Source organism: Electrophorus electricus, chromosome 17, assembly GCF_013358815.1.
Source record: "Electrophorus electricus isolate fEleEle1 chromosome 17, fEleEle1.pri, whole genome shotgun sequence".
Lineage (NCBI taxonomy): Eukaryota > Metazoa > Chordata > Actinopteri > Gymnotiformes > Gymnotidae > Electrophorus > Electrophorus electricus.
The window spans coordinates 11,020,012-11,043,724 of record NC_049551.1 but is presented as its reverse complement, the minus strand read 5'-3'; the positions used below and the strand labels follow the sequence as shown (position 1 = coordinate 11,043,724).

General features: G+C 46.1%; 2 protein-coding genes across 2 annotated transcripts in view; one reads left to right on the top strand and one right to left on the bottom strand.

Annotated features, from left to right (window-relative positions):
- The first annotated feature begins 3,929 nt into the window (after positions 1-3,929).
- dbh (dopamine beta-hydroxylase (dopamine beta-monooxygenase)) lies at positions 3,930-19,529 on the top strand. The gene is made up of 12 exons (XM_027008340.2): positions 3,930-4,271; positions 6,299-6,445; positions 6,722-6,979; positions 9,360-9,536; positions 11,657-11,759; positions 12,755-12,921; positions 15,188-15,331; positions 15,583-15,621; positions 16,038-16,097; positions 16,960-17,087; positions 18,760-18,919; positions 19,268-19,529. The coding sequence occupies exons 1-12, from the start codon at positions 3,930-3,932 to the stop codon at positions 19,397-19,399; spliced, it is 1,857 nt and encodes a 618-aa protein (XP_026864141.2). The 3' UTR covers positions 19,400-19,529.
- Positions 19,530-19,535: 6 nt separating this feature from the next.
- Positions 19,536-23,713, bottom strand: part of sardh (sarcosine dehydrogenase) — a 44,232-nt gene continuing 40,054 nt past the window's right edge. The window contains exons 20-21 of the mRNA XM_035535871.1: positions 22,276-22,411; positions 19,536-20,810 (exon numbers count right to left, since the gene is read on the bottom strand). Of these exons, the coding sequence (XP_035391764.1) occupies positions 20,676-20,810; positions 22,276-22,411 (271 nt within the window). The 3' untranslated portion in view covers positions 19,536-20,675. The remainder of the gene's footprint in view (positions 20,811-22,275; positions 22,412-23,713) is intronic.

The following is a 23,713-nucleotide window of genomic DNA, read 5'->3' as shown; positions in this document are numbered from 1 at the left end:
ATTATACTCATGCAGATTTCAAGAAATGAAAAATAAATATAAACAACCCGTTAGAAATGTTTAGCCAACGAATATTAACAGACATTGAGAAATGTTTCTCTGCTCTCTTCTGTTTTTCTGTTTCTCAATCCTTTTTCCATCTGTCTAGATCTGCATCCAGTTTCTCATATTCTTTTACTTTCTCCATTGCTGTCACTTCTTCCTGTCCGATTCCTTCTTCTTTTTCTAACTTTCTCTCTCTCTATCCTTTTCTCTTTCCTGTGCTTTTGCTCACTCTGTCTCTCCTTTTCTTTTCTCCTTGTTTACTGTTCTCTGGGTAGAGAAAAGTGCAAAACGATTCTACGTCAATTATTCAGCGTACAGATACAGCGAGGCACAGGTTGCCCTGTATTGTAATGCCAAATCCCTGAATTATTCAGTGGTGGAGCGAAACGGGTGGAGGCTCCAGGCCTCCCCCCTCCTCCACCAGTTGCTCAATTCTTCCCTCTGGGCAGCAGTGTCTCAGATCTCCTCAGATCTGAACTGACAAGGCTGTCTCCCGTACTAATCGAACGCCTGTTCTGTTTCCGGGGCTACCAGCTCTGACGGCTGAATGTGACTTGCATAGGTGGGGATAATATATCTTTACCTAAACAAGTGAAATGAAGCTGTCATTCACACACTGAAATGAACATGCCCTTGGATGGTGTTATAATTTCTTATCAGTGTATCATGCTTTAAAAATAAAAATGCATTGCATGCAAAAAAAGTTCAAAATTTCATAATAAATATCCTGCTGAGACTGTGACGCATACTGCGTGCACGTTTGGAAATACGTACACATACATCTGTGGAAATGTGTGCACACATGAGTGTGTGGAAATACACGTATATGTACACGAGTGTGTGTGTGTGTCTGACGAGGTACATCCACTCCACATCCACTCCTGGCATCAGGTTGTTACTGAGTCTTAACCCATCTCAGCTGCTGTGGCTCCTCCCACCATCCCTGATGCCCCCCCCCGCCCCCCGTAACTCCTCCCACCACCCCCGGATGCTCCCCTGCTGTGGCTCCTCCAACCACCCCCCCAATGCCCCCGGAATAACCTGGAATAGACTATTTTGTTCTTTATTGTTCAAATTGTTACTATTGTGGTGTCCATTGTCGACCAGAGGAGGATGGGCCTCCCTTTGAGTCTTGGATCCTCTCTAGGTTTTTTCCTCGTGCTCTAGGGAGTTTTTCCTTGCCACTGTTTCTTTTGACTTGCTCACTGGGGGCTTGGACTCTGGGGGCTTGGACACGTGTAAAACTGCTTTGTGACAACTGCTATATAAGTAATTTTGACTTGACATGGCATGTGTTGAAATGTGCAAACGCGTGGAAATGCGTACACACGCGTGTATGTGTCTTAGAGGAGCTGTGTCTCAGACTATAATGTCAGTGTGTGCCTCAGGCCATATGACTGCTCCCTCTCTCTCTCTCTCTCTCTCTCTCTCTCTCTCTCTCTCTCTCTCTCTCTCTCTCTCTCTCTCTCTCACTGTCTCTCTTTTCCTGTTTTCTTTTCATTTGAAGTGGAAGCTCCAGTATTTGTCTGCATACGGCTAAATGGCAACATAACTCCAGAACATCCTGAGCACCACAGATCTGCTCTTTCATTGCATTTTCATTGCTCATTTCATTGGTTCCTGTCTTCATGTCTCCGTGTCCCTGTGTCTCTGCGTCTCTATGCTTAGCCCTGTGCTGTTTATGGCAGTCACGTGTTTGAGTTCAGGTTTTCCAGGCAGTACTGTTTTCTCATCTCTCTCTCTCTCCACTCCCACTCTGGTCACCCCTCCTCTCTTCTTCTCTTCCAGTCTCTCAAGACAACTAAAGTTTAATTGATCTCTTCTGCTCTTCACCCCGCCGCTCCCCGCCAAACACAATGTCTGGTTTTGTGCTGTTGGTGCATTAAAAATATAGACCAGGCTCAATGGATCACGGGTGTCTGCTTGCCAAGCCCAGACAGTAGTCACATCTCCCTCTCCACCCCATCCAGCTTCCCTCCACCTCTCTCTTTCCCTCCTCCTGCCCCGGGCCTTCATTTCATTAACGGCCCTGACCTGGGTGTGCTCCTCCCTCTCTTTCTCTCCTCTTTGCCATCCATCCGTCTTCATCCCCCACTCCATGCCACTCCATCGCCCCAGGGGCCCAGATAACCTTTTACCTCCCTTTTCTCCCCCACAAACAAGGTGTCAGTGTTTCCCGACTGAAACGAAAGCACCGTGGCGGCCGCGTCTCCGTGCCGCCGCCTCTCCGGAACACACGCGTGCAAAAACACACGGACACGCGCGCACACACGCAGAGGGAGGCTTTTCTATTACCGCCCTAAACAGTGTTTCGTCTTGATTCCTTTTAATTCCTTGAAAGGCGAAGTAAAAGGTTGAAGGCTCCTTCCCTAAAGCCTTGCGGTGATGGAAAGTCATCCAGTTGCCTGGATATTCAGAGAGCACACACACACACACACACACACACACACACACACACACACACACATTGTAAGCTGCTCCCATTCTGTGGAGACATAAGTATAGTGCCTGAGCTAGGAAGGCCGGTTGCATGCTAAGCACATGAAAACCTCAGCCAAAAGGCTCGTTCACGGCCACAGTGGCAACCTTCAAAGCTACAGGCATTGAGAAAAGCATTAAAATAATCTGTGCTGCCCCCCACCCCCTGCCCCCCGCTTCCTCTCACAAGAGCGCCGCAGATCACTGTCACACGGCAGCTACGAGCACAGCGACCGTCGCCTTCTTTTACAGACACTCATTAGCGTCCTCTGGGTTTCAACGCCGACGTAGCCGATGCAACATTCAAACTTTCCTCATTTGCAGCATTTTATTGGGCAATAAAGGGAGATGAAGAAGCTTTAGGTGAAATCGTTTGCCGTCGACACCCATGAGTAACCATGGCGCCAGCCGCGCGCCGTCTCGGCTATCATCCAGGAGTTCTGGTTTACATGGGGCCTAAGGAAGTGGAACGCATTTTACAAACTCTTATGATCATAAAAAGAGCCTAACAGAAGCTTGCTTTGTGATCTTGATCCTGACAAAAATGATCAATGATGATCAATAATCACAATTCATCTAAATTACTGCCGGCATGCTCAGCACAAGACATGCTGTAAAATTGCTGATCAAAGATTTATGTCTGTTTTTTTCCGCCCCAGATTGTTTTGATTCAGAAGATCCTTGAAAGACCATGTTTTGGTGGGCCCCGCCCCTCCAGCAAAAGACAAGCAGATGTTGGAAAAAAGACACCACCCCAAAAAAGAAGTTTGACCAGAGGGTAAATAACAATCGAATTTTCGTTAACTCGAGCTAACGCGATTAGCGGGCATAAAGTACAGCCTGACAGAGGGCTGTGCTCTTAAAAGCTGGAGGCTGAGGGAAGAACCCGCACAGATCCTACAGCACCAGGACCAGACAGCCAGAGCTGAGAGAAGACCCCACACAGATCCCACCACACCAGGAACAGAGAGCCAGACCTGAGAGAAGACCCCACACAGATCCCACAGAATCATTACACAAACCCAAACCTGAGAAAAAACCTGCAGAGACACCACAGCACCAGGAGACGGAGTCAGACCTGAGCATCCAGTCAGCCGGAGAGGAGAAAGAGGCACCAAAACGAAAGACAGAAGGTGACGAACAAAACTCTGGAGCTGGAGAATCACTGGCAATGAAAGAGTCAGGAAAGTGGGCGTGACCTTGTTCCAGTCAAAGAGTGTCTTAGTGAGTGAGGGCCCAGTATATGTAAGTACATTACAGAATATCAAAGGTCAGCCTCTTTTGGAAAAGTGTCATCAACACCATCTTAGCAGCTAACTGATAGTTCGAGAAGGAAAAAACTGCACAAGAGTTCTGCCAGCTTGCTGTGGAGCAACGCTGCGGTCGGCTGAGCCGAGGCAGAGGAAATGCGTCTGCTGAACAAAGACCTGCGTCTGCAGGACATTGCGCTGATGTACGCGACCCTGCTCGCCGTCCTGGTGGTGCTCCTGGTCGCCCCCTACCAGGCTCCCTCTGCTCCACCTTCAGCAAAGTCCCCGAGAGCCGCCATGTCCCACCACGTACCGCTGGATCCGGCCGGCCGGCTGCAGCTCGCCTGGAACGTCAGCTACTCCCGGCAGGAGGTGTACCTGGAGCTGCGGGCCAAAGAGCTACGGCACGGTCTGCTGCTGGGCATGTCGGACCGGGGAGAGCCCACCGACGCCGACCTGATACTGCTCTGGGATGACGGACACAAGTCTTACTTTGGGGTAAGACGATACTTAGATGTAGGAGACTGACATTTTATCGATTGACATTTAGCAGACATGTTTGTGTTAGCCGGTCAAGCCAGAATTACGAGACCCTTGGATTATGTCTGATTGCTAAAGCATCTAAAACTAGGGTCCTTTTCATAGTACAACAGATTCTTTTTTGTAGTGCATTCTCATAGATTTTTCTCATTTTTAGCAAACTCTTTTAAAACAACTAACCCAGATCACACAGAAAAAACCCAAACCTCTAATGGACAACTGTAAAACATTAAGAGACCACTTAGAGAAAAATGTTCTTAGAAATATAAACACCCTTCAGAACCCATGGGAAAGCACGACTCCCAAATCAGTTATCAATTCTTTACTATTTACAAGCACAGGGGCCAAGCTCAATTTGTCGGAGAGGTGATACAGTTCTTAGATGGCTTCAGCGATGAGAAAATCCCTTGAGACTTGTGTTTTCTGCATTATGGTGGACTGTCTAACAGAAAACCACATTTGAGAACAGAGCACAGCAGATGAGGAAATAGGCTCGCTTGCCTTGGGCATGTGAATATAGTTCAGTATGTAGAGAACAAAGCGCAATTAAACAACTGAGCAGGCTCAGACTGATCCCTACAGCTACTGGGTTATTGTTATCATTTTGGCTCTTGCAGTAACTGACTGGAATTGTATCTGTCTGATAAAATTATCTGCTTTTGTGGTATGTGATTAATGTTTTTCAAGGATTAGAGTATTTTTCTAGCAAAATGTTTTACTTTAGCCAGTAAGCTAAATGCCCGTGTATCATTTATATCTACTACAATATGACGTCTGAATTCACTTAGGTGAGTCAATGCAAGCGAACGAGAGAGGGAGTCACGCAGCTTTAGAACTCCTCTGAGACACATGTCAGACCTGGGGAAGAACACACAACAGTGGGTCATTTTCTCTGTTGGGAATCTGTACTCGGTGTCTTCCAGTCTCTCTAGAGTGTGAAGAGCCTTCGTTGATGGGTCTTGCTATGATAGACCTGCAAAATCACACCCTCCCCCACGTATACACACACACACACACACACACACACACACACACACACACACACACAAATACTGGTTTATTTTCAGTTTGTCCGTGCTGACACAGTTTTTGAAAATACTACCCTGTATGTCTTTCTTTGGCATCGCCTGATGAGTTACTCTGAGAGATGAAGGTCATGGCGGTGCCAGCATCACCTTCATCACCCCCATCATTTCCACGCCTTCTCAGCTTCCCAGCCGGTTTCCCACCAGCAAGCGCTGAATGGGTCGCTGTTGGCTGGCTCTGACAGTTTGGGTCGCAACACTGCTGATGTTAAATCATTTTGACAGATTGCATCTCAGTTTGTTTGTTTTTTAAACTGCTCCTTGGCAAAGTTACAAAGTGCGTGGATGGAAAACAATAGTCCACTCTGTAATGAAGAGGAAAAATGTACAAATGAGAAAAACAGAACGATTTGGAAAAACCATACTTTACCTATGAGCTCCAGGCTATATGCCAAAGTGCAGATTAGAGCAGACAGGTGCAGATGTCACAGTGGCTGCTAAGTAATGCCTTCCAGTTCTGCTAGAATTAAAGTAAGTTCTTAAAAGGTATATGATAATTAAACAGTGTTATTCTGCAGTGTGGCTCCTCCAGAGTGTTTCGTGGGAGCGACTACAGGGAGGAACTAGGGGCAGTCAGCAGGGGATGAATTAGGATTGAGCCGCGGAGAAGAGGAGCCGCTCAAGCTCTCTGACAGCCAGAGGAGGATACCAGCCCGTCTCCGAAAGGGAGGACACCAGCCTGTCCTCCAATGGGAGAACAACAGCCTGTCCGTGAATGAGGAGACACCAGCCTGTCCCCGAAAACCATTATGTCCTTGCAAAAGAAAGTTTACAGGCAGGACAAGCCTGGAGTACACTGTGCACTACATGCTCACATGGAACTGAAGCCCATAGCTTTTGGCACTCTGGCTTGTGTGCAATGGTGTGTGTGCTTGAGCGTTGGTGTGTTTGTGTGTGTAGGACGCCTGGAGTGATGCTCAGGGCAGGGTCATGCTGGACAGTCAGCAGGATTATCAGCTGTTGGAGGCACGCAACACCCCAGAGGGCTTCTGTCTGCTTTTCAAGAGGCCCTTCAACACCTGTGACCCTCACGACTATGTTATAGAGGTGTTGTACGACCCCCCCCCCCACACACACACACACACAAAGTGGGGGAAAGAGAAAGGGGGACTATGTACAAGAGAAGCGCATTTGTAAGTAGAGAGATGTAGAAGGCAGGAGTGTATGTGTGTGTGTGTACGTGTGCGAGTCAATTTGGGTTTGTTGAGAGACACAATTGTGCAGTATAATATAAAATCTTCAGTAGATTATAACCATCCCGAAAACAAACATTTAAGTGCAATACCAGTTCCTGTACTGAGTAGGCACTGCTCTGATTGGCAGGAAGGCACTGTCCACTTGATATATGCTATCCTGGAACAGCCAGTGTACTCGCTCCAGAAGCTCAACGTGTCCCGCCTCCAAACCGGCCTTCAGCGAATCCTGCTTTTGCGTCCAGACACGCCCACCCCCAGTCTTCCACGTGACGTGCGTGCGCTGGAGGTTCTGGCTCCTAACATCGTCATCCCTACCCAGGAGACCACCTACTGGTGCTACACCTACCAGCTACCACCCAGGATGCCCAAGAACCACATCGTCATGGTAAGGACCTTCGGGTGATACTGCATTATGGTAAAAACATTTTTTACAGCATGAAGTAACAGTAACTCAATTCATTTCACTTCAGTTCAAATGTACCTATGATGTATAGATTCAATTCAAATGTGTCTATCGCTTTAACAACTGATATTCTCAAAAGAGCTTTAGAGTAATTTTTCAAAGACCCAAAAGGCAACAGGTGCAAGAACTAACTCTCTCGTGTGCAACTCTCTTGTGGCATAAGAAGGACCCTCAGGTGTAACTCCCTCAGGTGTAAGGAAGGACCCTCGGGTGTAACTCTCTGGTGTAACTCCCATGAGCGTAAGGAACGACCCTCGGGTGTAAGGAAGGACCCTTTGGACGTAACTCTCTCGAGTGTAAGGAAGGACCCTCGGGTGTAACTCCCTCAGGTGTAACTCCCATGAGCATAAGGAAGGACCCTCGGGTGTAAGTCCCTCAAATGTAAGGACACTCGGGAGGACCAGGTGCCAGAAGGAGCCCATCCTCCTTGGGTGACCCGGGATAGTACCGTACATACAAACACGAAACACAACACATGGAAACAATAACTGAAAATAAATAACAAATGAAACAATAAATGAAAACAGAGATAATAATAATATTATTATTATTATTATTATTATTATTATAACCTTTTGTATAGCATTTTCTATAATACAGTTTACAAAGTGCTTTAAAGAGAATAAAATGAATACAAGACAAACAAAGGTTATTACATCCTGAGATCTATCACTTCAGGAAGTAATTTGCAAAGTTAAAAAGTAAAAGGAAAGAAAATTAAATATAGTGAATAGAGTGAAATATTTAAATAGACATTAAAGGAATTAATTTCAATTTAAAGTATGAATTAAGTTCAGACAACTTAAAACCATATTTCCACCTTTTTACACTCATAAAGTCCATGGTCTATCAATCAAGGGCAAACTTTTATAATAGAAATACTGTTTGTTTTTTGTTGTTGTTGTTTTTTGTTTTTTTGTACAGACGTTAAATCAAAATGTAAAAATGCAAATGTAAAATTTAATTGTTAGTAAAATAAATAAATAAATAATTCTGAAGCTCATTATTTGTTAATGGCAACATGCCATATGTTAATGATAAATAGTAATATTAATGCTAACTAGTGCCATAGGTAATGTTAATGCTAACTAGTAATATTAATGGTAACTAGTGCCATAGGTAATGTTAATGGTAACTAGTGCCATAGGTCATGTTAATGCTAACTAGTAATATTAATGGTAACTAATGCCATAGGTGATGTTAATGGTAACTAGTGCCATAGGTGATGTTCATGGTATTTAGTAATATTAATGGTAACTAATGCCATAGGTGATGTTAATGGTAACTAATGCCATAGGTGATGTTATTGGTAACTAATGCCATAGGTGATGTTAATGCTAACTAGTTCCATGCGTAATGTTAATGGTAACTAGTGCCATGCGTAATGTTAATGGTAACTAGTGCCATAGGTGATGTTAATGGTAACTAGTGCCATAGGTAATGTTAATGCTAACTAGTAATATTAATGGTAACTAGTGCCATAGGTAATGTTAATGCTAACTAGTAATATTAATGGTAACTAGTGCCAAAGGTGATGTTAATGTTAACTAATGCCATAGGTGATGTTAATGCTAACTAGTGCCATGCGTAATGTTAATGGTAACTAGTGCCATAGGTGATGTTAATGGTAACTAGTGCCATAGGTAATGTTAATGCTAACTAGTAATATTAATGGTAACTAATGCCATAGGTGATGTTAAAACTCTAAAGATCTGCCTCCTACAAAGATCAATGTGAACTTGGGGATGGAGAGGAGACCTGCATCAGAGGACTGACGTGTACGGGTGGGGCAGTATGAGTGTAGGAGCTCAGATAGGTAGGGAGGTGCACGCCTGTGCAGAGCTCTGAGTGTAAGGAGGAGGAGTTTATACTGAATGCGTTCAGGAACGAGAAGCCAGTGTAACTGATATCAAATTAGGGTGATGTGAGCTGCACATTGATGGAGTGCGCATTTTTTAAAATCCAATCCATCTAAAAAGACCATGTATGTTGGACAGTGTTAATCTATTAATGAAATGTTCACATTTCATCTGAATGAATGTGTTATTGTTTTACTGATACCAATATTTCTGATCTCCAAGAAACTTATCTTCCTTGGGGCATCTCTGACGCCACTTCTTTTTAACAGCTCTGTTTTTCCACGTCGTATTGGACCTTATGTACGTTGGTAACTGGTGTACGTTGTGTACTGTACTATCATAAATAAGCCAGTCTCTCTCTCTCTCTCTCTCTCTCTCTCTCTCTCTCTCTCTCTCTCGCTCTCTTCCTGTTTCTGTCCCTCTGTGTCGCTCTCTCTCCGCAGTACGAGGCAGTCGTGAGTGCTGGCAATGAGGCGATTGTGCACCACATCGAGGTGTTTGAGTGCTCCCCACGCACGGATGCCATGCCCCAGTACAGCGGCTTGTGCGACTCCAAGATGAAGCCGCACTCGTTGAACTACTGTCGCCACGTGTTGGCAGCGTGGGCTCTGGGCGCTGAGGTAAAGCACCACCACCCCTGTGACCCCACGGCACCCCCACCACTGCAGAACCACCTCCCCCCCGCACCAACACAATCACCCCATCAGTGCTCCCACCACCACCACCACCACCACCACCTCTGTGACCCCACGGCACCCCCACCCCTGCAGAACCACCTCCCCCCCGCACCAACACAATCAGCCCATCAGTGCTCCCACCACCACCACCACCACCCCTGTGACCCCACGGCACCCCCGCCCCTGCAGAACCACCTCCCCCCCGCACCAACACAATCACCCCATCAGTGCTCCCACCACCACCACCCCTGTGACCCCACGGCACCCCCGCCCCTGCAGAACCACCTCCCCCCCGCACCAACACAATCAGCCCATCAGTGCTCCCACCACCACCACCACCACCCCTGTGACCCCACGGCACCCCCACCACTGCAGAACCACCTCCCCCCCGCACCAACACAATCACCCCATCAGTGCTCCCACCACCACCACCCCTGTGACCCCACGGCACCCCCGCCCCTGCAGAACCACCTCCCCCCCGCACCAACACAATCAGCCCATCAGTGCTCCCACCACCACCACCACCACCCCTGTGACCCCACGGCACCCCCACCCCTGCAGAACCACCTCCCCCCCGCACCAACACAATCACCCCATCAGTGCTCCCACCACCACCACCCCTGTGACCCCACGGCACCCCCGCCCCTGCAGAACCACCTCCCCCCTGCACCAACACAATCAGCCCATCAGTGCTCCCACACCACCACCACCACCCCTGTGACCCACGGCACCCCCACCCCTGCAGAACCACCTCCCCCCGCACCAACACAATCACCCCATCAGTGCTCCCACCACCACCACCCCTGTGACCCCACGGCACCCCCGCCCCTGCAGAACCACCTCCCCCCCGCACCAACACAATCACCCCATCAGTGCTCCCACCACCACCACCACCACCACCACCCCTGTGACCCCACTGCACCCCCACCCCTGCAGAACCACCTCCTCCCCGCACCAACACAATCACCCCATCAGTGCTCCCACCACCACCACCACCACCACCACCACCGTGACCCCACTTCGCCCACTACTGAAATCCCATAGATATCTTTTCTGATTTATTTCACAGGGTCTCATTTGATGCCACCAAGCTAGAAAACATTATAAATGTGGGTGGGGCAATATCACTCGTGAACAAACGACATCATAAATAAATAAATGAAATCAATAAACACTCCCGTTGACACCTCTCGCTCTGCACTGCCATTCTGATCACTTCACCATTGCTAATGGCTCAGCTCTGGGCTTTTCTCTGACTGATAGGGAACAGTTCAGGCCCCAAGAGAGCAGGTATTAAGAAGCAGTGCGTTCGGCATCTCTAAAGACACGTACCGGCGAGCAGGCTGGCATTCGCCCACGTTCCCCAGGCACCCGCTGGGGATTGAAGCGGCGTGGAGGGCGGACTGAGGCCTTCCGGCAGTGGCAGCGTCAGGTGCCAAAGGGAAAAGGGGGGATGAGGAAGAGAGAGAGATTCCAACTGGATTACACTGGAGCAGAACTAACAAATCCACAGCAGGCAGGAAGCAAGCTGGAGAGATGAGCTTAGGCGCGAAACACAGAGGTCTGTTTCTTTCTTTCTTTTGTTTGTTTTTGTGACATTTTATTTTTTATAGATGGTGTTGGGCACTTTTTTTATATTCATTTGTTTTATGGCATGATGCTTCTAAAAGGAAGGGATACAAATAAAGCCAGAACGGTGAGATAGAGAGACAGAGAGAGACAGTAAGAGAAAGACCGACGGAGACAGAGAGAGAGAGAGAGAGAACTGGGGAGAGAACAGGTGGAAGGGAAAGAAAGCAGGTCAGTTATGTAAAGCTGTCCTTGGATGGCATTGTTGAAGCTTTCAAAAGAGGATTCATGAAGGGTTGTTTTACCTTAGGAACAGGTACACTATCCATCATGAAGGGTTGTTAGATGATTCAGAAAGCACTGAAGTGAAGTTGATCATAGAAACACCCAAGGTTTGATTAAATATAACACACTGTGTGTGTGTGTGTGTGTGTGTGTGTGTGTGTGTGTGTGTGTGTGTGTGTGTGTGTGTGTGTGTGGTGTGTGTTGCATAGGCATTTTACTACCCTCCTGATGCTGGCTTACCTCTCGGAGGAGAAGGTTCCTCTAGGTTTCTTCGTTTGGAGGTTCATTATCACAACCCACTCCTCATCTCAGGTACACACACACACACACACACACACACACACAGTAAGCCTGTCAGAGACACAGAGAGACACACACAAACACGGTTAGGCAGACATGCTCCTAATTAGTCCAACAGGGCTCTTTGATTTTCGGAACTTGATTGTGACATCCATTTCTGAGGTCAGGCTCATCCGTCTGAGGTAAGACTCATGCATGGCTAAGGTAAGCCCCATCTGTCTCTGAGGTCAGCGTTATGTGTCTCTGAGGTCAGCATCATGTGTCTCTGAGGTCAGCCTCATCTGTCTCTGAGGTCAGCCTCATCTGTCTCTGAGGTCAGCGTCATGTGTCTCTGAGGTCAGCCTCATCTGTCTCTGAGGTCAGCGTCATGTGTCTCTGAGGTCAGCGTCATCTGTCTCTGAGGTCAGCGTCATGTGTCTCTGAGGTCAACCTGATGTGACTCTGAGGTCAGCCTCATCTGTCTCTGAGGTCAGCGTCATGTGTCTCTGAGGTCAGCCTCATCTGTCTCTGAGGTCAGCGTCATGTGTCTCTGAGGTCAACCTGATGTGACTCTGAGGTCAGCCTCATCTGTCTCTGAGGTCAGCGTCATGTGTCTCTGAGGTCAGCGTCATGTGTCTCTGAGGTCAGCCTCATCTGTCTCTGAGGTCAGCGTCATGTGTCTCTGAGGTCAGCCTCATCTGTCTCTGAGGTCAGCGTCATGTGTCTCTGAGGTCAGCGTCATGTGTCTCTGAGGTCAACCTGATGTGACTCAGGTCAGCTTTATGCTCCTCCACACCACTGCTTTTTAGGGCCAGCGGTGAACACTGAGGAAGAAGTAGTTGGCTTACTACTCACCATAAGTGTTTGCGTTGCCCTAAAGAAAATGAAGCTCTCACTTCTCAATGTGGTGTTGCCTTTAAAATCATTTCAAAGTCATTTACACATCAAAACATTTTTGTTGTGCTAGTTTTGCTACAGTATCCCCTGACGGATGGAATGATAGGCTGCATTTTGCGTATGTGATACAGGTCGCCACGACTCCTCGGGCATCCGTCTGTGGTACAGTCCATCTCTGCGGCGGTTCGACGCAGGGATCATGGAACTGGGTCTCGTGTACACACCCGTTATGGCTATCCCTCCTCGCCAGACCGACTTTCAGCTAACTGGATATTGTACAGCCAAGTGCACACGCACGGTGAGTGGTACCATGAAAATGTCGGAATATCATTGGTCTGAATGCTGTTAAATGTGCGGTAAAGACAAGGGTTAACCTACAGCAAAGGGCAACATGTGTTTCAAAGACAGAAATATTTTTGAAAACATCATTATTCTAGTGTAAGCCAGTAGTTAGCCTAACAAATTTCTGCAATAAGGTCATATACAATATAAAATTAGATCTGTCCTAACTGGGAAAAGTGGTTTGTAGCTCTTCAGTTATGACTAAAATTGTCTGTATATAAGAGTTAAGACTAATATTGTCTGTATATAGTCAGTAAGAGATGCTGCTACAGAGAAGATGGTGCAAAGCATATCTGTTTTATAATTCATTAAAATGTTCTTGACACTCATTTTTCAGAAACAGGTTGATGTTATTGCCCGATTGCTGGTCTTGGCGGAATTAATTTTTTCATTTAATTTTAAGAAAAAATTAAGAAGAACTTTGTGCACATCTATTTTTATGCTTTTTAAACATTTATTTAAGCTTTACACTGTGTGCACAATTATTAGGCAAGAGAGTATTTGACCATATCATTATTTTTATTCATATTTTCCAACTCCAACCTGTATAAACTTGAGTGCTTATTAGATTTAGGTGACATGTATTTGCATAATGAAGGAGGGTGTGGCCTAAGGAGATCAACACCCTATATCAAAGTGTGCATAATTATTGGGTAGCTTCTTTTCCTCAGGCAAAATGAGCCAAAAAAGAGGTTTTACTGACTCTGAAATGTCAAAAATTGTAAAAGGTCTTTCAGAGGGATGTAGCACTCTTAAAATTGCTAAGATATTGGGGTGTGATCATAGAGCCGTCAAACATTTTATTGCAAATGGTCAACATGGTCACAAGAAAAGAAGACACAAAAAACTGCCAAACATTTGAGAAGAATCAAAGGTGAAGCGACCAGGAACCCGTCATCCTACAGTGCTATCATATTCCAGGACCTACCTTGAGTGCTCAGACGTACAAGGTGTTCAGTACTCAGAGACACCCAACCACCACTGAACAAGACACATAAGATGAAACGTCAGAGACCGCGAGTGACTCTTGACGGACCAGATGGATGGGCCTGTGGCCTGGATCAGTATCGGGCACAGAGCTCCATTTCGACTCAGACGTCAGCAAGGTGGAGGTGGCCTACTGCTATGGGCTGGTATTATTAAAGATGAGCTAGTTGGACCTTTTCAGGTTGAAGATGGACTCAAAATCAGTCCCCAAACCTACTGCCAGTTTTTTGAAAACACTTTCTTCAAGCAGTGGGACAGGAAAAAGTCTGTATCTTTCAAGAAGACCATGATTTTTATGCAGGACAATGTTCCATCACAAGCATCGAAGTACTCCACTGCGTGGCTAGCCAGTAAAGGCCTTAAAGATGAAAGAATAATGAAACGGCCCCCTTCCTCACCAAGTTGAGAACTTGTGGGAGATTTACCGTGAAGGACAACAGTATACATCTCTCTGAACAGTGTCTGTTCAGGAGGCTGTGGTTGCTGCTGCACAAAAAGTTGATCGTCAACAAATTAAGAAACTGACAGACTCCATGAATGGAAGACTTATGATTGTTAATACAGATGATGTTATTTTCATCTGTTAAAGTGAGAATAATAAATAAGTGAAATGGGGAAAATTTCCATTTTTCATTTAGTTTATAAATGATAATAAATAATAATAATAATAATAATAATAATAATAATAATAATAATAATTATGCACACAGATATTCTCCTAAGAAAGCCAAAACCTCACTTAAATATTCAGGTTTGAGGTTTATTAATATTTTGGATTGGCCAAAAGCACTGTAGTTGTCCAATAATAAAATGAATCCTCAAAAATACAACTTGCCTAATAATTGTGCACACAGTGTAATGAAAGCAGGCAAGTCATTAAGAACATATCCTCTAGGAGGATATGTACAATGGTGGCCTGTTAGACAGCAGAAGCCACTGGAGGTTTTGAGTGACGTGGAGATTTGAGTGAAACAGACAAACCGGAATTTGACAACAGACTACAAGGCCAACTTTAGTCAGACCATCACTAGAACGCAAATCGCTTAATAGATCAGCCAGTCCTACAGCAGTGCCCTCTAAATTGAGCTGAGTGTTAAATTAATTTGTTCGTAGGTAAAGTGAATAGTTATTGTGGCGTTTAATTGTGCCGTTTAAATAAAGTGTCATCGGGCTATTCCTTCATAGGTACGTCGTCAGTCATCATTGTGGTGTTTATTTCCACGCGTCTCCTACAGGCCCTGCCTCCCAGGGGGATCCATATTTTCGCTTCGCAGCTGCACACTCACCTGGCTGGGCGCGCGGTGAGGACAGTCCTGATCAGAGGAGGCAGAGAGGTGGAGATCGTGCAGGAAGACAAGCACTACAGCACACACTACCAGGTACACACACTCACACAGGCGCACGCTTGTGCGTCTCTGAGAAGATTCACCCCCTATCAAACGCCTTTGATGCTCACTGCATCAATTTATGGATCACAAATATCAGCATAAAATAATCTAGCTGTGTAACTTGTTTGTTTACCAATTCATAATGATAGAGTTCACCTCACCTGTGTTTAGGCTCAGCTACAGGAAAATTGGTTTTGAATCATATTTTGAAAAAGGCTAACACGTCTCTGTTGCTGTTTCAGACAATCCGCATACTGAGGAAAACGGTGACCGTTTTGCCAGTAAGTCCCTGTGCCAGCCCTGGTTACTTATAGAAGAGAGCGAGTTGGGTGCTCTAAAAGAAGAGACGCATTTAGATGAGAATAAGAGCGCGCGACAAGCGACGTCGCAGGAAATGCCAAGCACAGCAGGCCACCAACAAAACAACAGCACTGCGTTTAGGCCCACGCGCACAGCAAGATGGCCAGTGCCATACAAAACAACAGAGCACCGCGTTTAGGCCCACGCACCCAGCGAGACGGCCAGTGCCACACAAAACAACAGAGCACTGCATTTAGGCCCACGCGCCCAGCGAGACGACCAGTGCCACGCACACCTGCCAAATGGTTGAAAAGCGAGATCTTAAAATAAATTTATACAAATGGAGAATTGTGAAAGCTCTTCAAAAGGTTGTGATCTGTGCGTGTGCTTCTCACAGGGTGATGACCTCCTAACGAAATGTACATACAACACAGAAGATAGAACCAAACCTACAGTGGTGAGTTCTTTTACATACATGTTACACACATGTGCACAGAAGGCGTGTATATACACTGTGGGCCTGCAGACAAGAGCAATATGCAATCTCTCTCATACGTCTGAGAAGTTAGACCCCCTTGGATTGCTGATTGCAAGCTGGCACATACACCTAAATCTCTCTCAAAGCCCTGCAAACACCCGTGGGGAGATTACAGGCCCAGCGTAAGTGGATCTAGCTCCTCTGCTGTGGCTCTGTCTGCTGTTAAAGCACCTCTGTTTACATGGTGAGATCTCCTTGGCTCATGCTGTCACCAGTTTCCTCTGTGCAGTTAACAGGATGAGCTGACTAGATCAGTAGATTACAGAGATTCTTGTACTGCACACCGACTTCAAACCAGAAAGTGCTCAGTTTTGTACTGTGAACACATTTCTGCAAAATCTACAGTAGGTAGGCCTAACTGTCCCCCAAAGCACCACAGCCTTACAGCTGTTATAATCCATATTGCTGTTCCACCAGAATGAGCCACTGAAGGCATTCAAAAGCTCCGTTCAATGCCACACCTTCTCTCCAAAGCCGCTCCCTCCACAGAATACATGCCTGGTGTTTCGCCTAGCCTAGCCACAAAATAACTGACAGGCAAAAAAAAATTGGAGATGCACACACACACAGTTCCTGAGTTTCCAGATTTGATCTTCAATAAGAAAAATTGCTTATTGGAAATATAAGATCACCTCCACTGTTCCATGGAACCTTCAAGTCACATACTGTTGTCAGCAGTAATAATCTGAATTATAATGATTATGACCCAACCAGTGGTTAATGGTATGGTTATGACCAGCAGGGCCAACGGGGACACACTAATGGCTGCCTCTCTGTGCAGGGAGGGTTCGGCATCATGGAGGAGATGTGTGTGAACTACGTGCACTACTACCCACGCATCCAGCTGGAGCTGTGCAAGAGCCACGTGGACCCGAGCTTCCTGCAGAAATACTTCAGCCTCATTAACAGGTGTGGGTGGGGCCAGGCTTCCTGTAGAACTACTTCAGTCTCATTAGCAGTTATTGGGGGGGGCTAATAGGTGTGGGGTGGGGCCAGGCTTCCTGTAGAAACGCTTCAGCCTCGTTCACAGATGTGGGAGGGGCCGAGCTTCATCTAGAACCACTTCAGTCTCATTAACAGTTATGGGGGGGGGGGGGGGGGGGGGGGGCTAACAGATGTGGGTGGGGCCAGGCTTCCTACAGTAATGCTTCAGCCTCATTAACAGGTTCTACAGATTTACACCTTCAGATCCATTTTGCACTATATTCTCAGTTTTTATTTCAAGTTTACAAACACACATTTCGTTATTCCATTCAAACTTTATTTTATTTCAATTTTAAAATCAAAGTCAAATTTGTTTTTATAGCAGCCCGCTTTTTACGACAGCCGTTGTCACAAAGCAGCTTGACGTGTCCGAGTCCAAGCCCCCAGTGAGCAAGCCCAGGGTGCCAGTGGCAAGGAAAACCCCCCTAGAGCATGAGGAAGAAACCAAGACTCAAAAGGGGGGCATCCTCCTCTGGTCGACAACAGTCACTACAACAGCAACAATATAAAGAATAAAGAGCAAAATAAATAGTGAAAGAAAAGAACAAGAATAATAATAATAAAGAAACGAAGCAATGAATTTCTATTCCGGTTTTCAAGAAGTCTTAGTCTGGGTTCGACGGTGTATCTGTCTGAAACCAATCTTGCATGAAAATGTCCGTCAAGGGCAATGAAGGAGTAGTTGGCTTGGGTGGAGAGTGTGTCATAGCGGGGGGGGGGGGAACAGCTCCCCGCCGCTCTCAGTCAACAAACTTGAGCGACAAAAGAGAGGTGAAGCGACAGCATCATAACATCCCAGTTTACCATAAAGTTACCTGGTACTAGTAAAAACCCCGCACCTTTTGATCTAAGCAGACGTAGCAGATCGAATTTGCTTAAGTACTGTGGGGCAAGACCATTCAGTGCTTTGTAGGTCATTACAAGTTTTTTATAATCAATATGAAATTTTATTGGGAGCCAGTGAAATATAGATGAGACAGGAGGAATGTGATCAAACTTTCTAGTTCTAGTTCTAGTTCGAATGGCTGCTGGATTTTGAACTAGCTGGAGCTTGTTTAGGAACTTAGTGGTACAGCCAGACAGTAAGGCATTACTGTAGTCCAATCTTTAAGAGATAAATACATGGACTAGCTTTTCTGCATCATGTGAAAAGATCTTGGATCTTGGAAATAAATTAAGGTTTGAGATCAGTTTAATGGCTGACATGGGTCAAGGTTAGATTTTCTTGGTAAGTAGTCTCATATACTACTAATCTGAATGATTTCGGTACTTGGTCAACGTTTAAGGACTTTTTAAATTAAATTTAGTAAAGATTCACTCACTTCAGGTAGGATTTCTTTAAGAAAGTGTGGGCAGTGAATCTAGTAAGCAGGTGGAAGATTCTGGGTGTCAGAAGATGTCAGAAGAGATCAGAGAAGTTAGTTCAGGCTCTTGGATAGGATTAAAGCACATACCAAATTCTTCAGTGCTGTGGATGCTGCTTTCTTATTCTACAGTGACGGATGAAGTGGGAGTGGTGCGGAGCCGGTATGCTCCTGCCTTGGTGCAGCAGCCACGAGCTGACGGTGCATTACCCCGTGGTTCTTCTCTCCACCAGGTACCACGGAGGGGAGGGCTGCAGCTGCTCTCTGACCAGCGTGGAGGAGGAGTTCTCCTCTGTGCCCTGGGACACGTTCAGCGGGGAGGTGCTAAGCTCCCTCTACTCCACCTCCCCCATCACCATGCACTGCAATCAGTCCACGGCGGAGCTCTTTCCTGTGAGTTGCGCTCCTCCACCTCTGCTCACCATGCTTCACCTCCCCACTCCGCCTCTTCCACCATGGATGATAATCCATACCAGAAAATGCACTAAAGTAGAATGTCCTGGTTGCCATGGTTACATAAAGAATGTAAGGCATACCATCGCAGTTCTCCACTGCCTTGGATATGGATTTAGAATCTGACCTGTACCAGGTATGGGGGGGGGGGGGGGGGGTTGAGACCTGGACCAGGACAAAAACCTGGAGTGGTTGAGCTGGGCGGAAACTGTGCTTTGTGCTCATGAATCAGGAAATAAAGCACACAGATACTCACACCCCCTTTGCCTGTTTCTTTACCTCCTCCAGGGAAACTGGGAGAGGCAGAAGATTCCTGAGGTTTCAGTTGAGCTCCAGCCGCATCCATACCCCTGTGAGCTGGGCAGGCTGGCCACCCAGGGGGGCGGCCCTACAGAGGTGGGGCCAGCCCACACTGGCTAAACTCACCCACCCCCAAATCCACAGCTACGTGACACACACATGAACATGCAGACTATTAACCGACAGCCTGATACCAATAAAGACAAAAAACATGAAAATACTAATGATTTTAAATAGTCAGTTATTTAGATTCCTGCTTTGGTTATTTTAAAGTAAACACTAGATTTTAAAATCCTAAAAAAATCAAGCTTAAAATTGAGAGAAAACATTGTAAGACCAAGTAAGAGTTCTAGACCCGACATGTTAAAACAAGGAAATAACACTACTAGAGTATTTTACCATAAAAAAAGAGCAAACTGCTGACATTTCGGCACAAGATCTTTAGACTTTAATGTTAATAAAATGATCACACGAATTTATCAGTGTGGCTGGTATCTGAAGCTCAAATTTTTCCTTGAACAGACAGGATCATTTTGCAAAAGACTGAACCCCTGTGTTAATTTCTATTGGTGCACAGGTAACCGTAAAGACTAGCAACATGAGTTCTGCCATAAACCCTTCATATGCAGCAGGAACACACACTGGCAAGCCAGACATAATCTTCATGTGGATCTGACACTTCAAAAGAATATCCCCTCACAAAAAAAGTACTTGTATCTTATCAAGGAGGAATATAGTTGTGCACTATGTTACACTGTAGTTCCCAAATAATTTGCTCTGGTAAAGTCAGTTGCTGAAACTGAAAATACAAGTTCAGACAGTACAAGTACAAAGTCTGACTGGAGCACTATTTCAACCTGAAATGTGTTTCATTTGCAAATACACGATAAATCATCCGTCAAAAATAAGTCATAATGAACAAGTAGCAGTTACTGCAGAGAAGTATCTGCCAGCTTTTCAAAGCTCCAGCAAAGCCTTAAGAGCTTGCTTCTTTTACACTCATTCCCACAAATATTTGCTTTAATATTTTACATTGTTGATGGAGGATTGTTAGTAGTAGTTATTTCCTTTAATGACAATTTAGGATAAGACCATTACATTTTTATTTATGATTTAAGACTGTTAACTTTTCACTAAACTTTGAATAAGGAAACAAATTAAATCAAACCAAAGCAAACAGAACAAAGGTTGTGACATTCTCTCCTGGCTGACCCAGCCGTCCTGCTACCTCTGCACTCAGCGGGAGCATAGCTGGGAGGAGACAGTGTCCTGCTGGGACCGGGTCGTTGAACAGCTGCTCTCGAAGGATGTCCAGCGTGTATGAATGGCCCACTCAAATCCAGGCCCTGCAGGTAGCGCAGGACGCCGGCAGGAATCGCGGGATGCCAGCAGGTCTTTATTCTGTGCTGTAGATGCCCTTCACACGCTTGTTGTCGGGGTCAAAGGGTGACTTCAGGTGGGCACGGGCCTTGTACACCACCCCCATCCTCTCTAGGCTGAACTCCCCACTGCGGATGTATTCCGGGGTTACCTGGAAGCATGAGCACACGCACACGTTAACAATGAGTGTGTGCCCTAGATTCCTGGCATCCCCATGCATAGCACTAACCCTCTCGCCCCACTGCTTTCCTGAGGCTTCCAGACCTTTTCTAACCCAAAGCACACAGCTACTGTTTGGAACCACTTTAATCACTTAATATCCATCTCGGTGTCAAGCAAAGAGTGCTCTGCCCAACCCCGACTGGGTCTAGCCACCCCCCTTTGTTCTCGCTCTCTCCCTCCTTCCCTTCTACCCTCTGCTGCAGCTTTAATTAAATCTCAGGGTGCATCAAGTGGTCCCATCCCTCCAGCTAAGCACTGCCACAAACAAGACCGAGTGACCTGCAACCCCAGGGTCATGCAGCGCACACGCAGCCACAGTGGCTCTAGAGTGACCTGAAGGCAGTGTTTACTACACTGACCAAATTAGGAGTTCAAAAGCACACACACTGCAGGATGGAGATCACTGATGAGGGCAGAGCTGAAAGAAACCACAGACGAATGTTTAAGTCAGAGAGGTCAGTGAGAGTGTAACAGAGGTCTGGTCAGATGAGTGCAGCTCTCTGCTCTTCCCATAGCTGGACCGTAAATGGAAAACATGAACTCAGCTCCACACTGGTGCTCCTTATCCATCCCTCAACATTACATCATCATTTTACACACACACACACACACACACACACACACACACAAACCCTCCCCATTACAAACACACACACCCACCCCCCACCCCTCCTCATTATATCAACACAAATGTAACCCTCCCCATTGCAAACCCACACTTAACCCTCCCATTATAGACACACACACACACAAACACAGCAGGAACCCAGAGCAGTGAAAGAGTACGCTCTACACAACTAATGAAGCCATGCCCCCATCTGCTCGTCGGCCTCGGTCTGCTGTAACTCTCTGCTGTCAGCCTCTCCCAGCAAACCTACAACTTCGCCCTTACAGCAGCCCAGAGCTGAGGGAGACCGAGAAACAAAGACAGGGAGAGAGACAAAGCGAGAGATGTGTGTGTGGGGCTGTCTCTCCACAGCAGCGTCAGAGAAGCACCTCACTCCTGAGATGTGCCCACTGAGCCTCTTTTCTTTATTGTATTACACTATACACAGCAGTGCAACCAGACCCCACAAGCACGAGTGAAGAGCAGAGACAAGGGCTGTATCGCTGCTCTCCCTTTTCTACGCTCGACTCCCCCGACAGGTGTTTCCAATAAAGTGGCCAGCTCGGGGAGCGTACGTGAGTATGGTTCCGAGATCCCGGACACAGGGTGCATGTGTGTTCTGAGGTGGTGTGTGTGTATGTGTGTAGTTTCGTATGTGGTGTGATTGAGAGTGTAGCCTGGTCTGCAACTCTTACTCTACATATGTAGAGTAGAGTATGTGTGTGTGTGTGTGTGTGTGTGTGTGTGTGTGTGTGTGTGTGTGTCTCCGATTTCCGTGGGAACTCACCACGCCTCCGTCTGGCTTCCGGATGTATCCGTAGCCGATGGTCTTATCGATGGCGTAGCCAAACTCGGCACGCCGCAGGTGACCAACAGGAACCCCATTGCAGTAGATGGCTTCTAAGCCAAACATGGGAACCCTCCTGTATGGACAACCAGAAAATGCATCATATTACAGAGCAGGGATTTCTTGTACCATTGCCAGTGGGGGGTGGGGGGAGGGCAGTGGTTACACTGATTTTAAACTCCCTGATAGTTGATTTGGCCTGCCGGAGATGAGAAAGGACGGGAACATTCAAGAGAACAGTGTCAGTGTCATATTGTGTAAGACGTCTATTCCTGATCTATTGAAAGGTAAAACATTTCATAGCATTTATGATTCAATTAAATTTTGTGATATTGCACAGGGACTCCAGATGGGGAGAACAAACATTTAGCAGGTGTCCTCCCCCCACTCCATGTGTGTGCATGCGCACACACACAGATGACATTTGGACAGCATTCTTGTCAAGTGCTTCATTTAAAAGCACTTCTGTGTGCAGCACACAGATACATGATGAGAATCACATTGAGGAACATTTGTGCTTTTTTCACACGTGACTTACATGTGAGGCACACGTCACAGTAAAGAGTAAAGGAATGACATTGCTATGAGGTTTTTACTTCATTATTATTATTATTATTATTATTATTATTACTCAAACATTGCAGGTTTCATTTATGAAAATATCTAGGGCCCATAATAGTCAGGAAATGAGCAAGTCTAGATTTCAATTTCTAGTCATTATGGGATCCAGTGATATAATCACCCTGAAAGAAGGCTTTAAATAACCAGGAGACAGCCCTCGTCCCCTCCAGGGCTATACATTCTGACTAACCTAACATTATGTTTTCGGAAAGAGGAGCCTGCCCCCCCTTGAGTCTTGTATCCTCTCAAGGTTTCCTCCTCATGTTCCAGGGAGTTTTTCCTTGCCACCGTCACCCTTGGCTTGCTCACTGGGGGTTTGGACTTGGACATTTGTAAAGCTGCTCTAACATTTGTTGTAAAAAGCGCTATATACATTAATTTTGATTTTGATTTGATTGACTAACCTCCAAAGTACTGATAATCTATACAGAATACAAGTTAGATGGTGCTATATCCATTTTAAGAAATGTAGAATTTTCTGGATTTTCTATTACTCCATTTGATTTTCTGCAATCACCATTTTCTCCCTTATAAATGGGAACATGAATGTGGGAGTAGTGTATATGTGTTTCTGTGTAATGGACACAGCCCTCTTCCATGTACTGTGTTTGGTGCTGTAGTGGAGCCCTCTGCCCACAGATAGGACAGGCTATCCCCCACACCTAGACACTTCCTCTAGCTCAATCCAGGGACATCTACTGGAAACTCCAGCCTTGGAAACACACCTCATTTACCCATTTTCTCATTTGCATTTTTC

Excerpts from the sequence above, each read along its gene's own strand:
- dbh (XM_027008340.2), top strand. The coding sequence starts at position 3,930 with ATGCGTCTGCTGAACAAAGACCTGCGTCTGCAGGACATTGCGCTGATG. Across the intron at positions 15,622-16,037 it reads AAACGGTGACCGTTTTGCCA|GGTGATGACCTCCTAACGAA; the intron begins GTAAGTCCCTGT and ends TGCTTCTCACAG. Across the intron at positions 16,098-16,959 it reads ATAGAACCAAACCTACAGTG|GGAGGGTTCGGCATCATGGA; the intron begins GTGAGTTCTTTT and ends CTCTCTGTGCAG.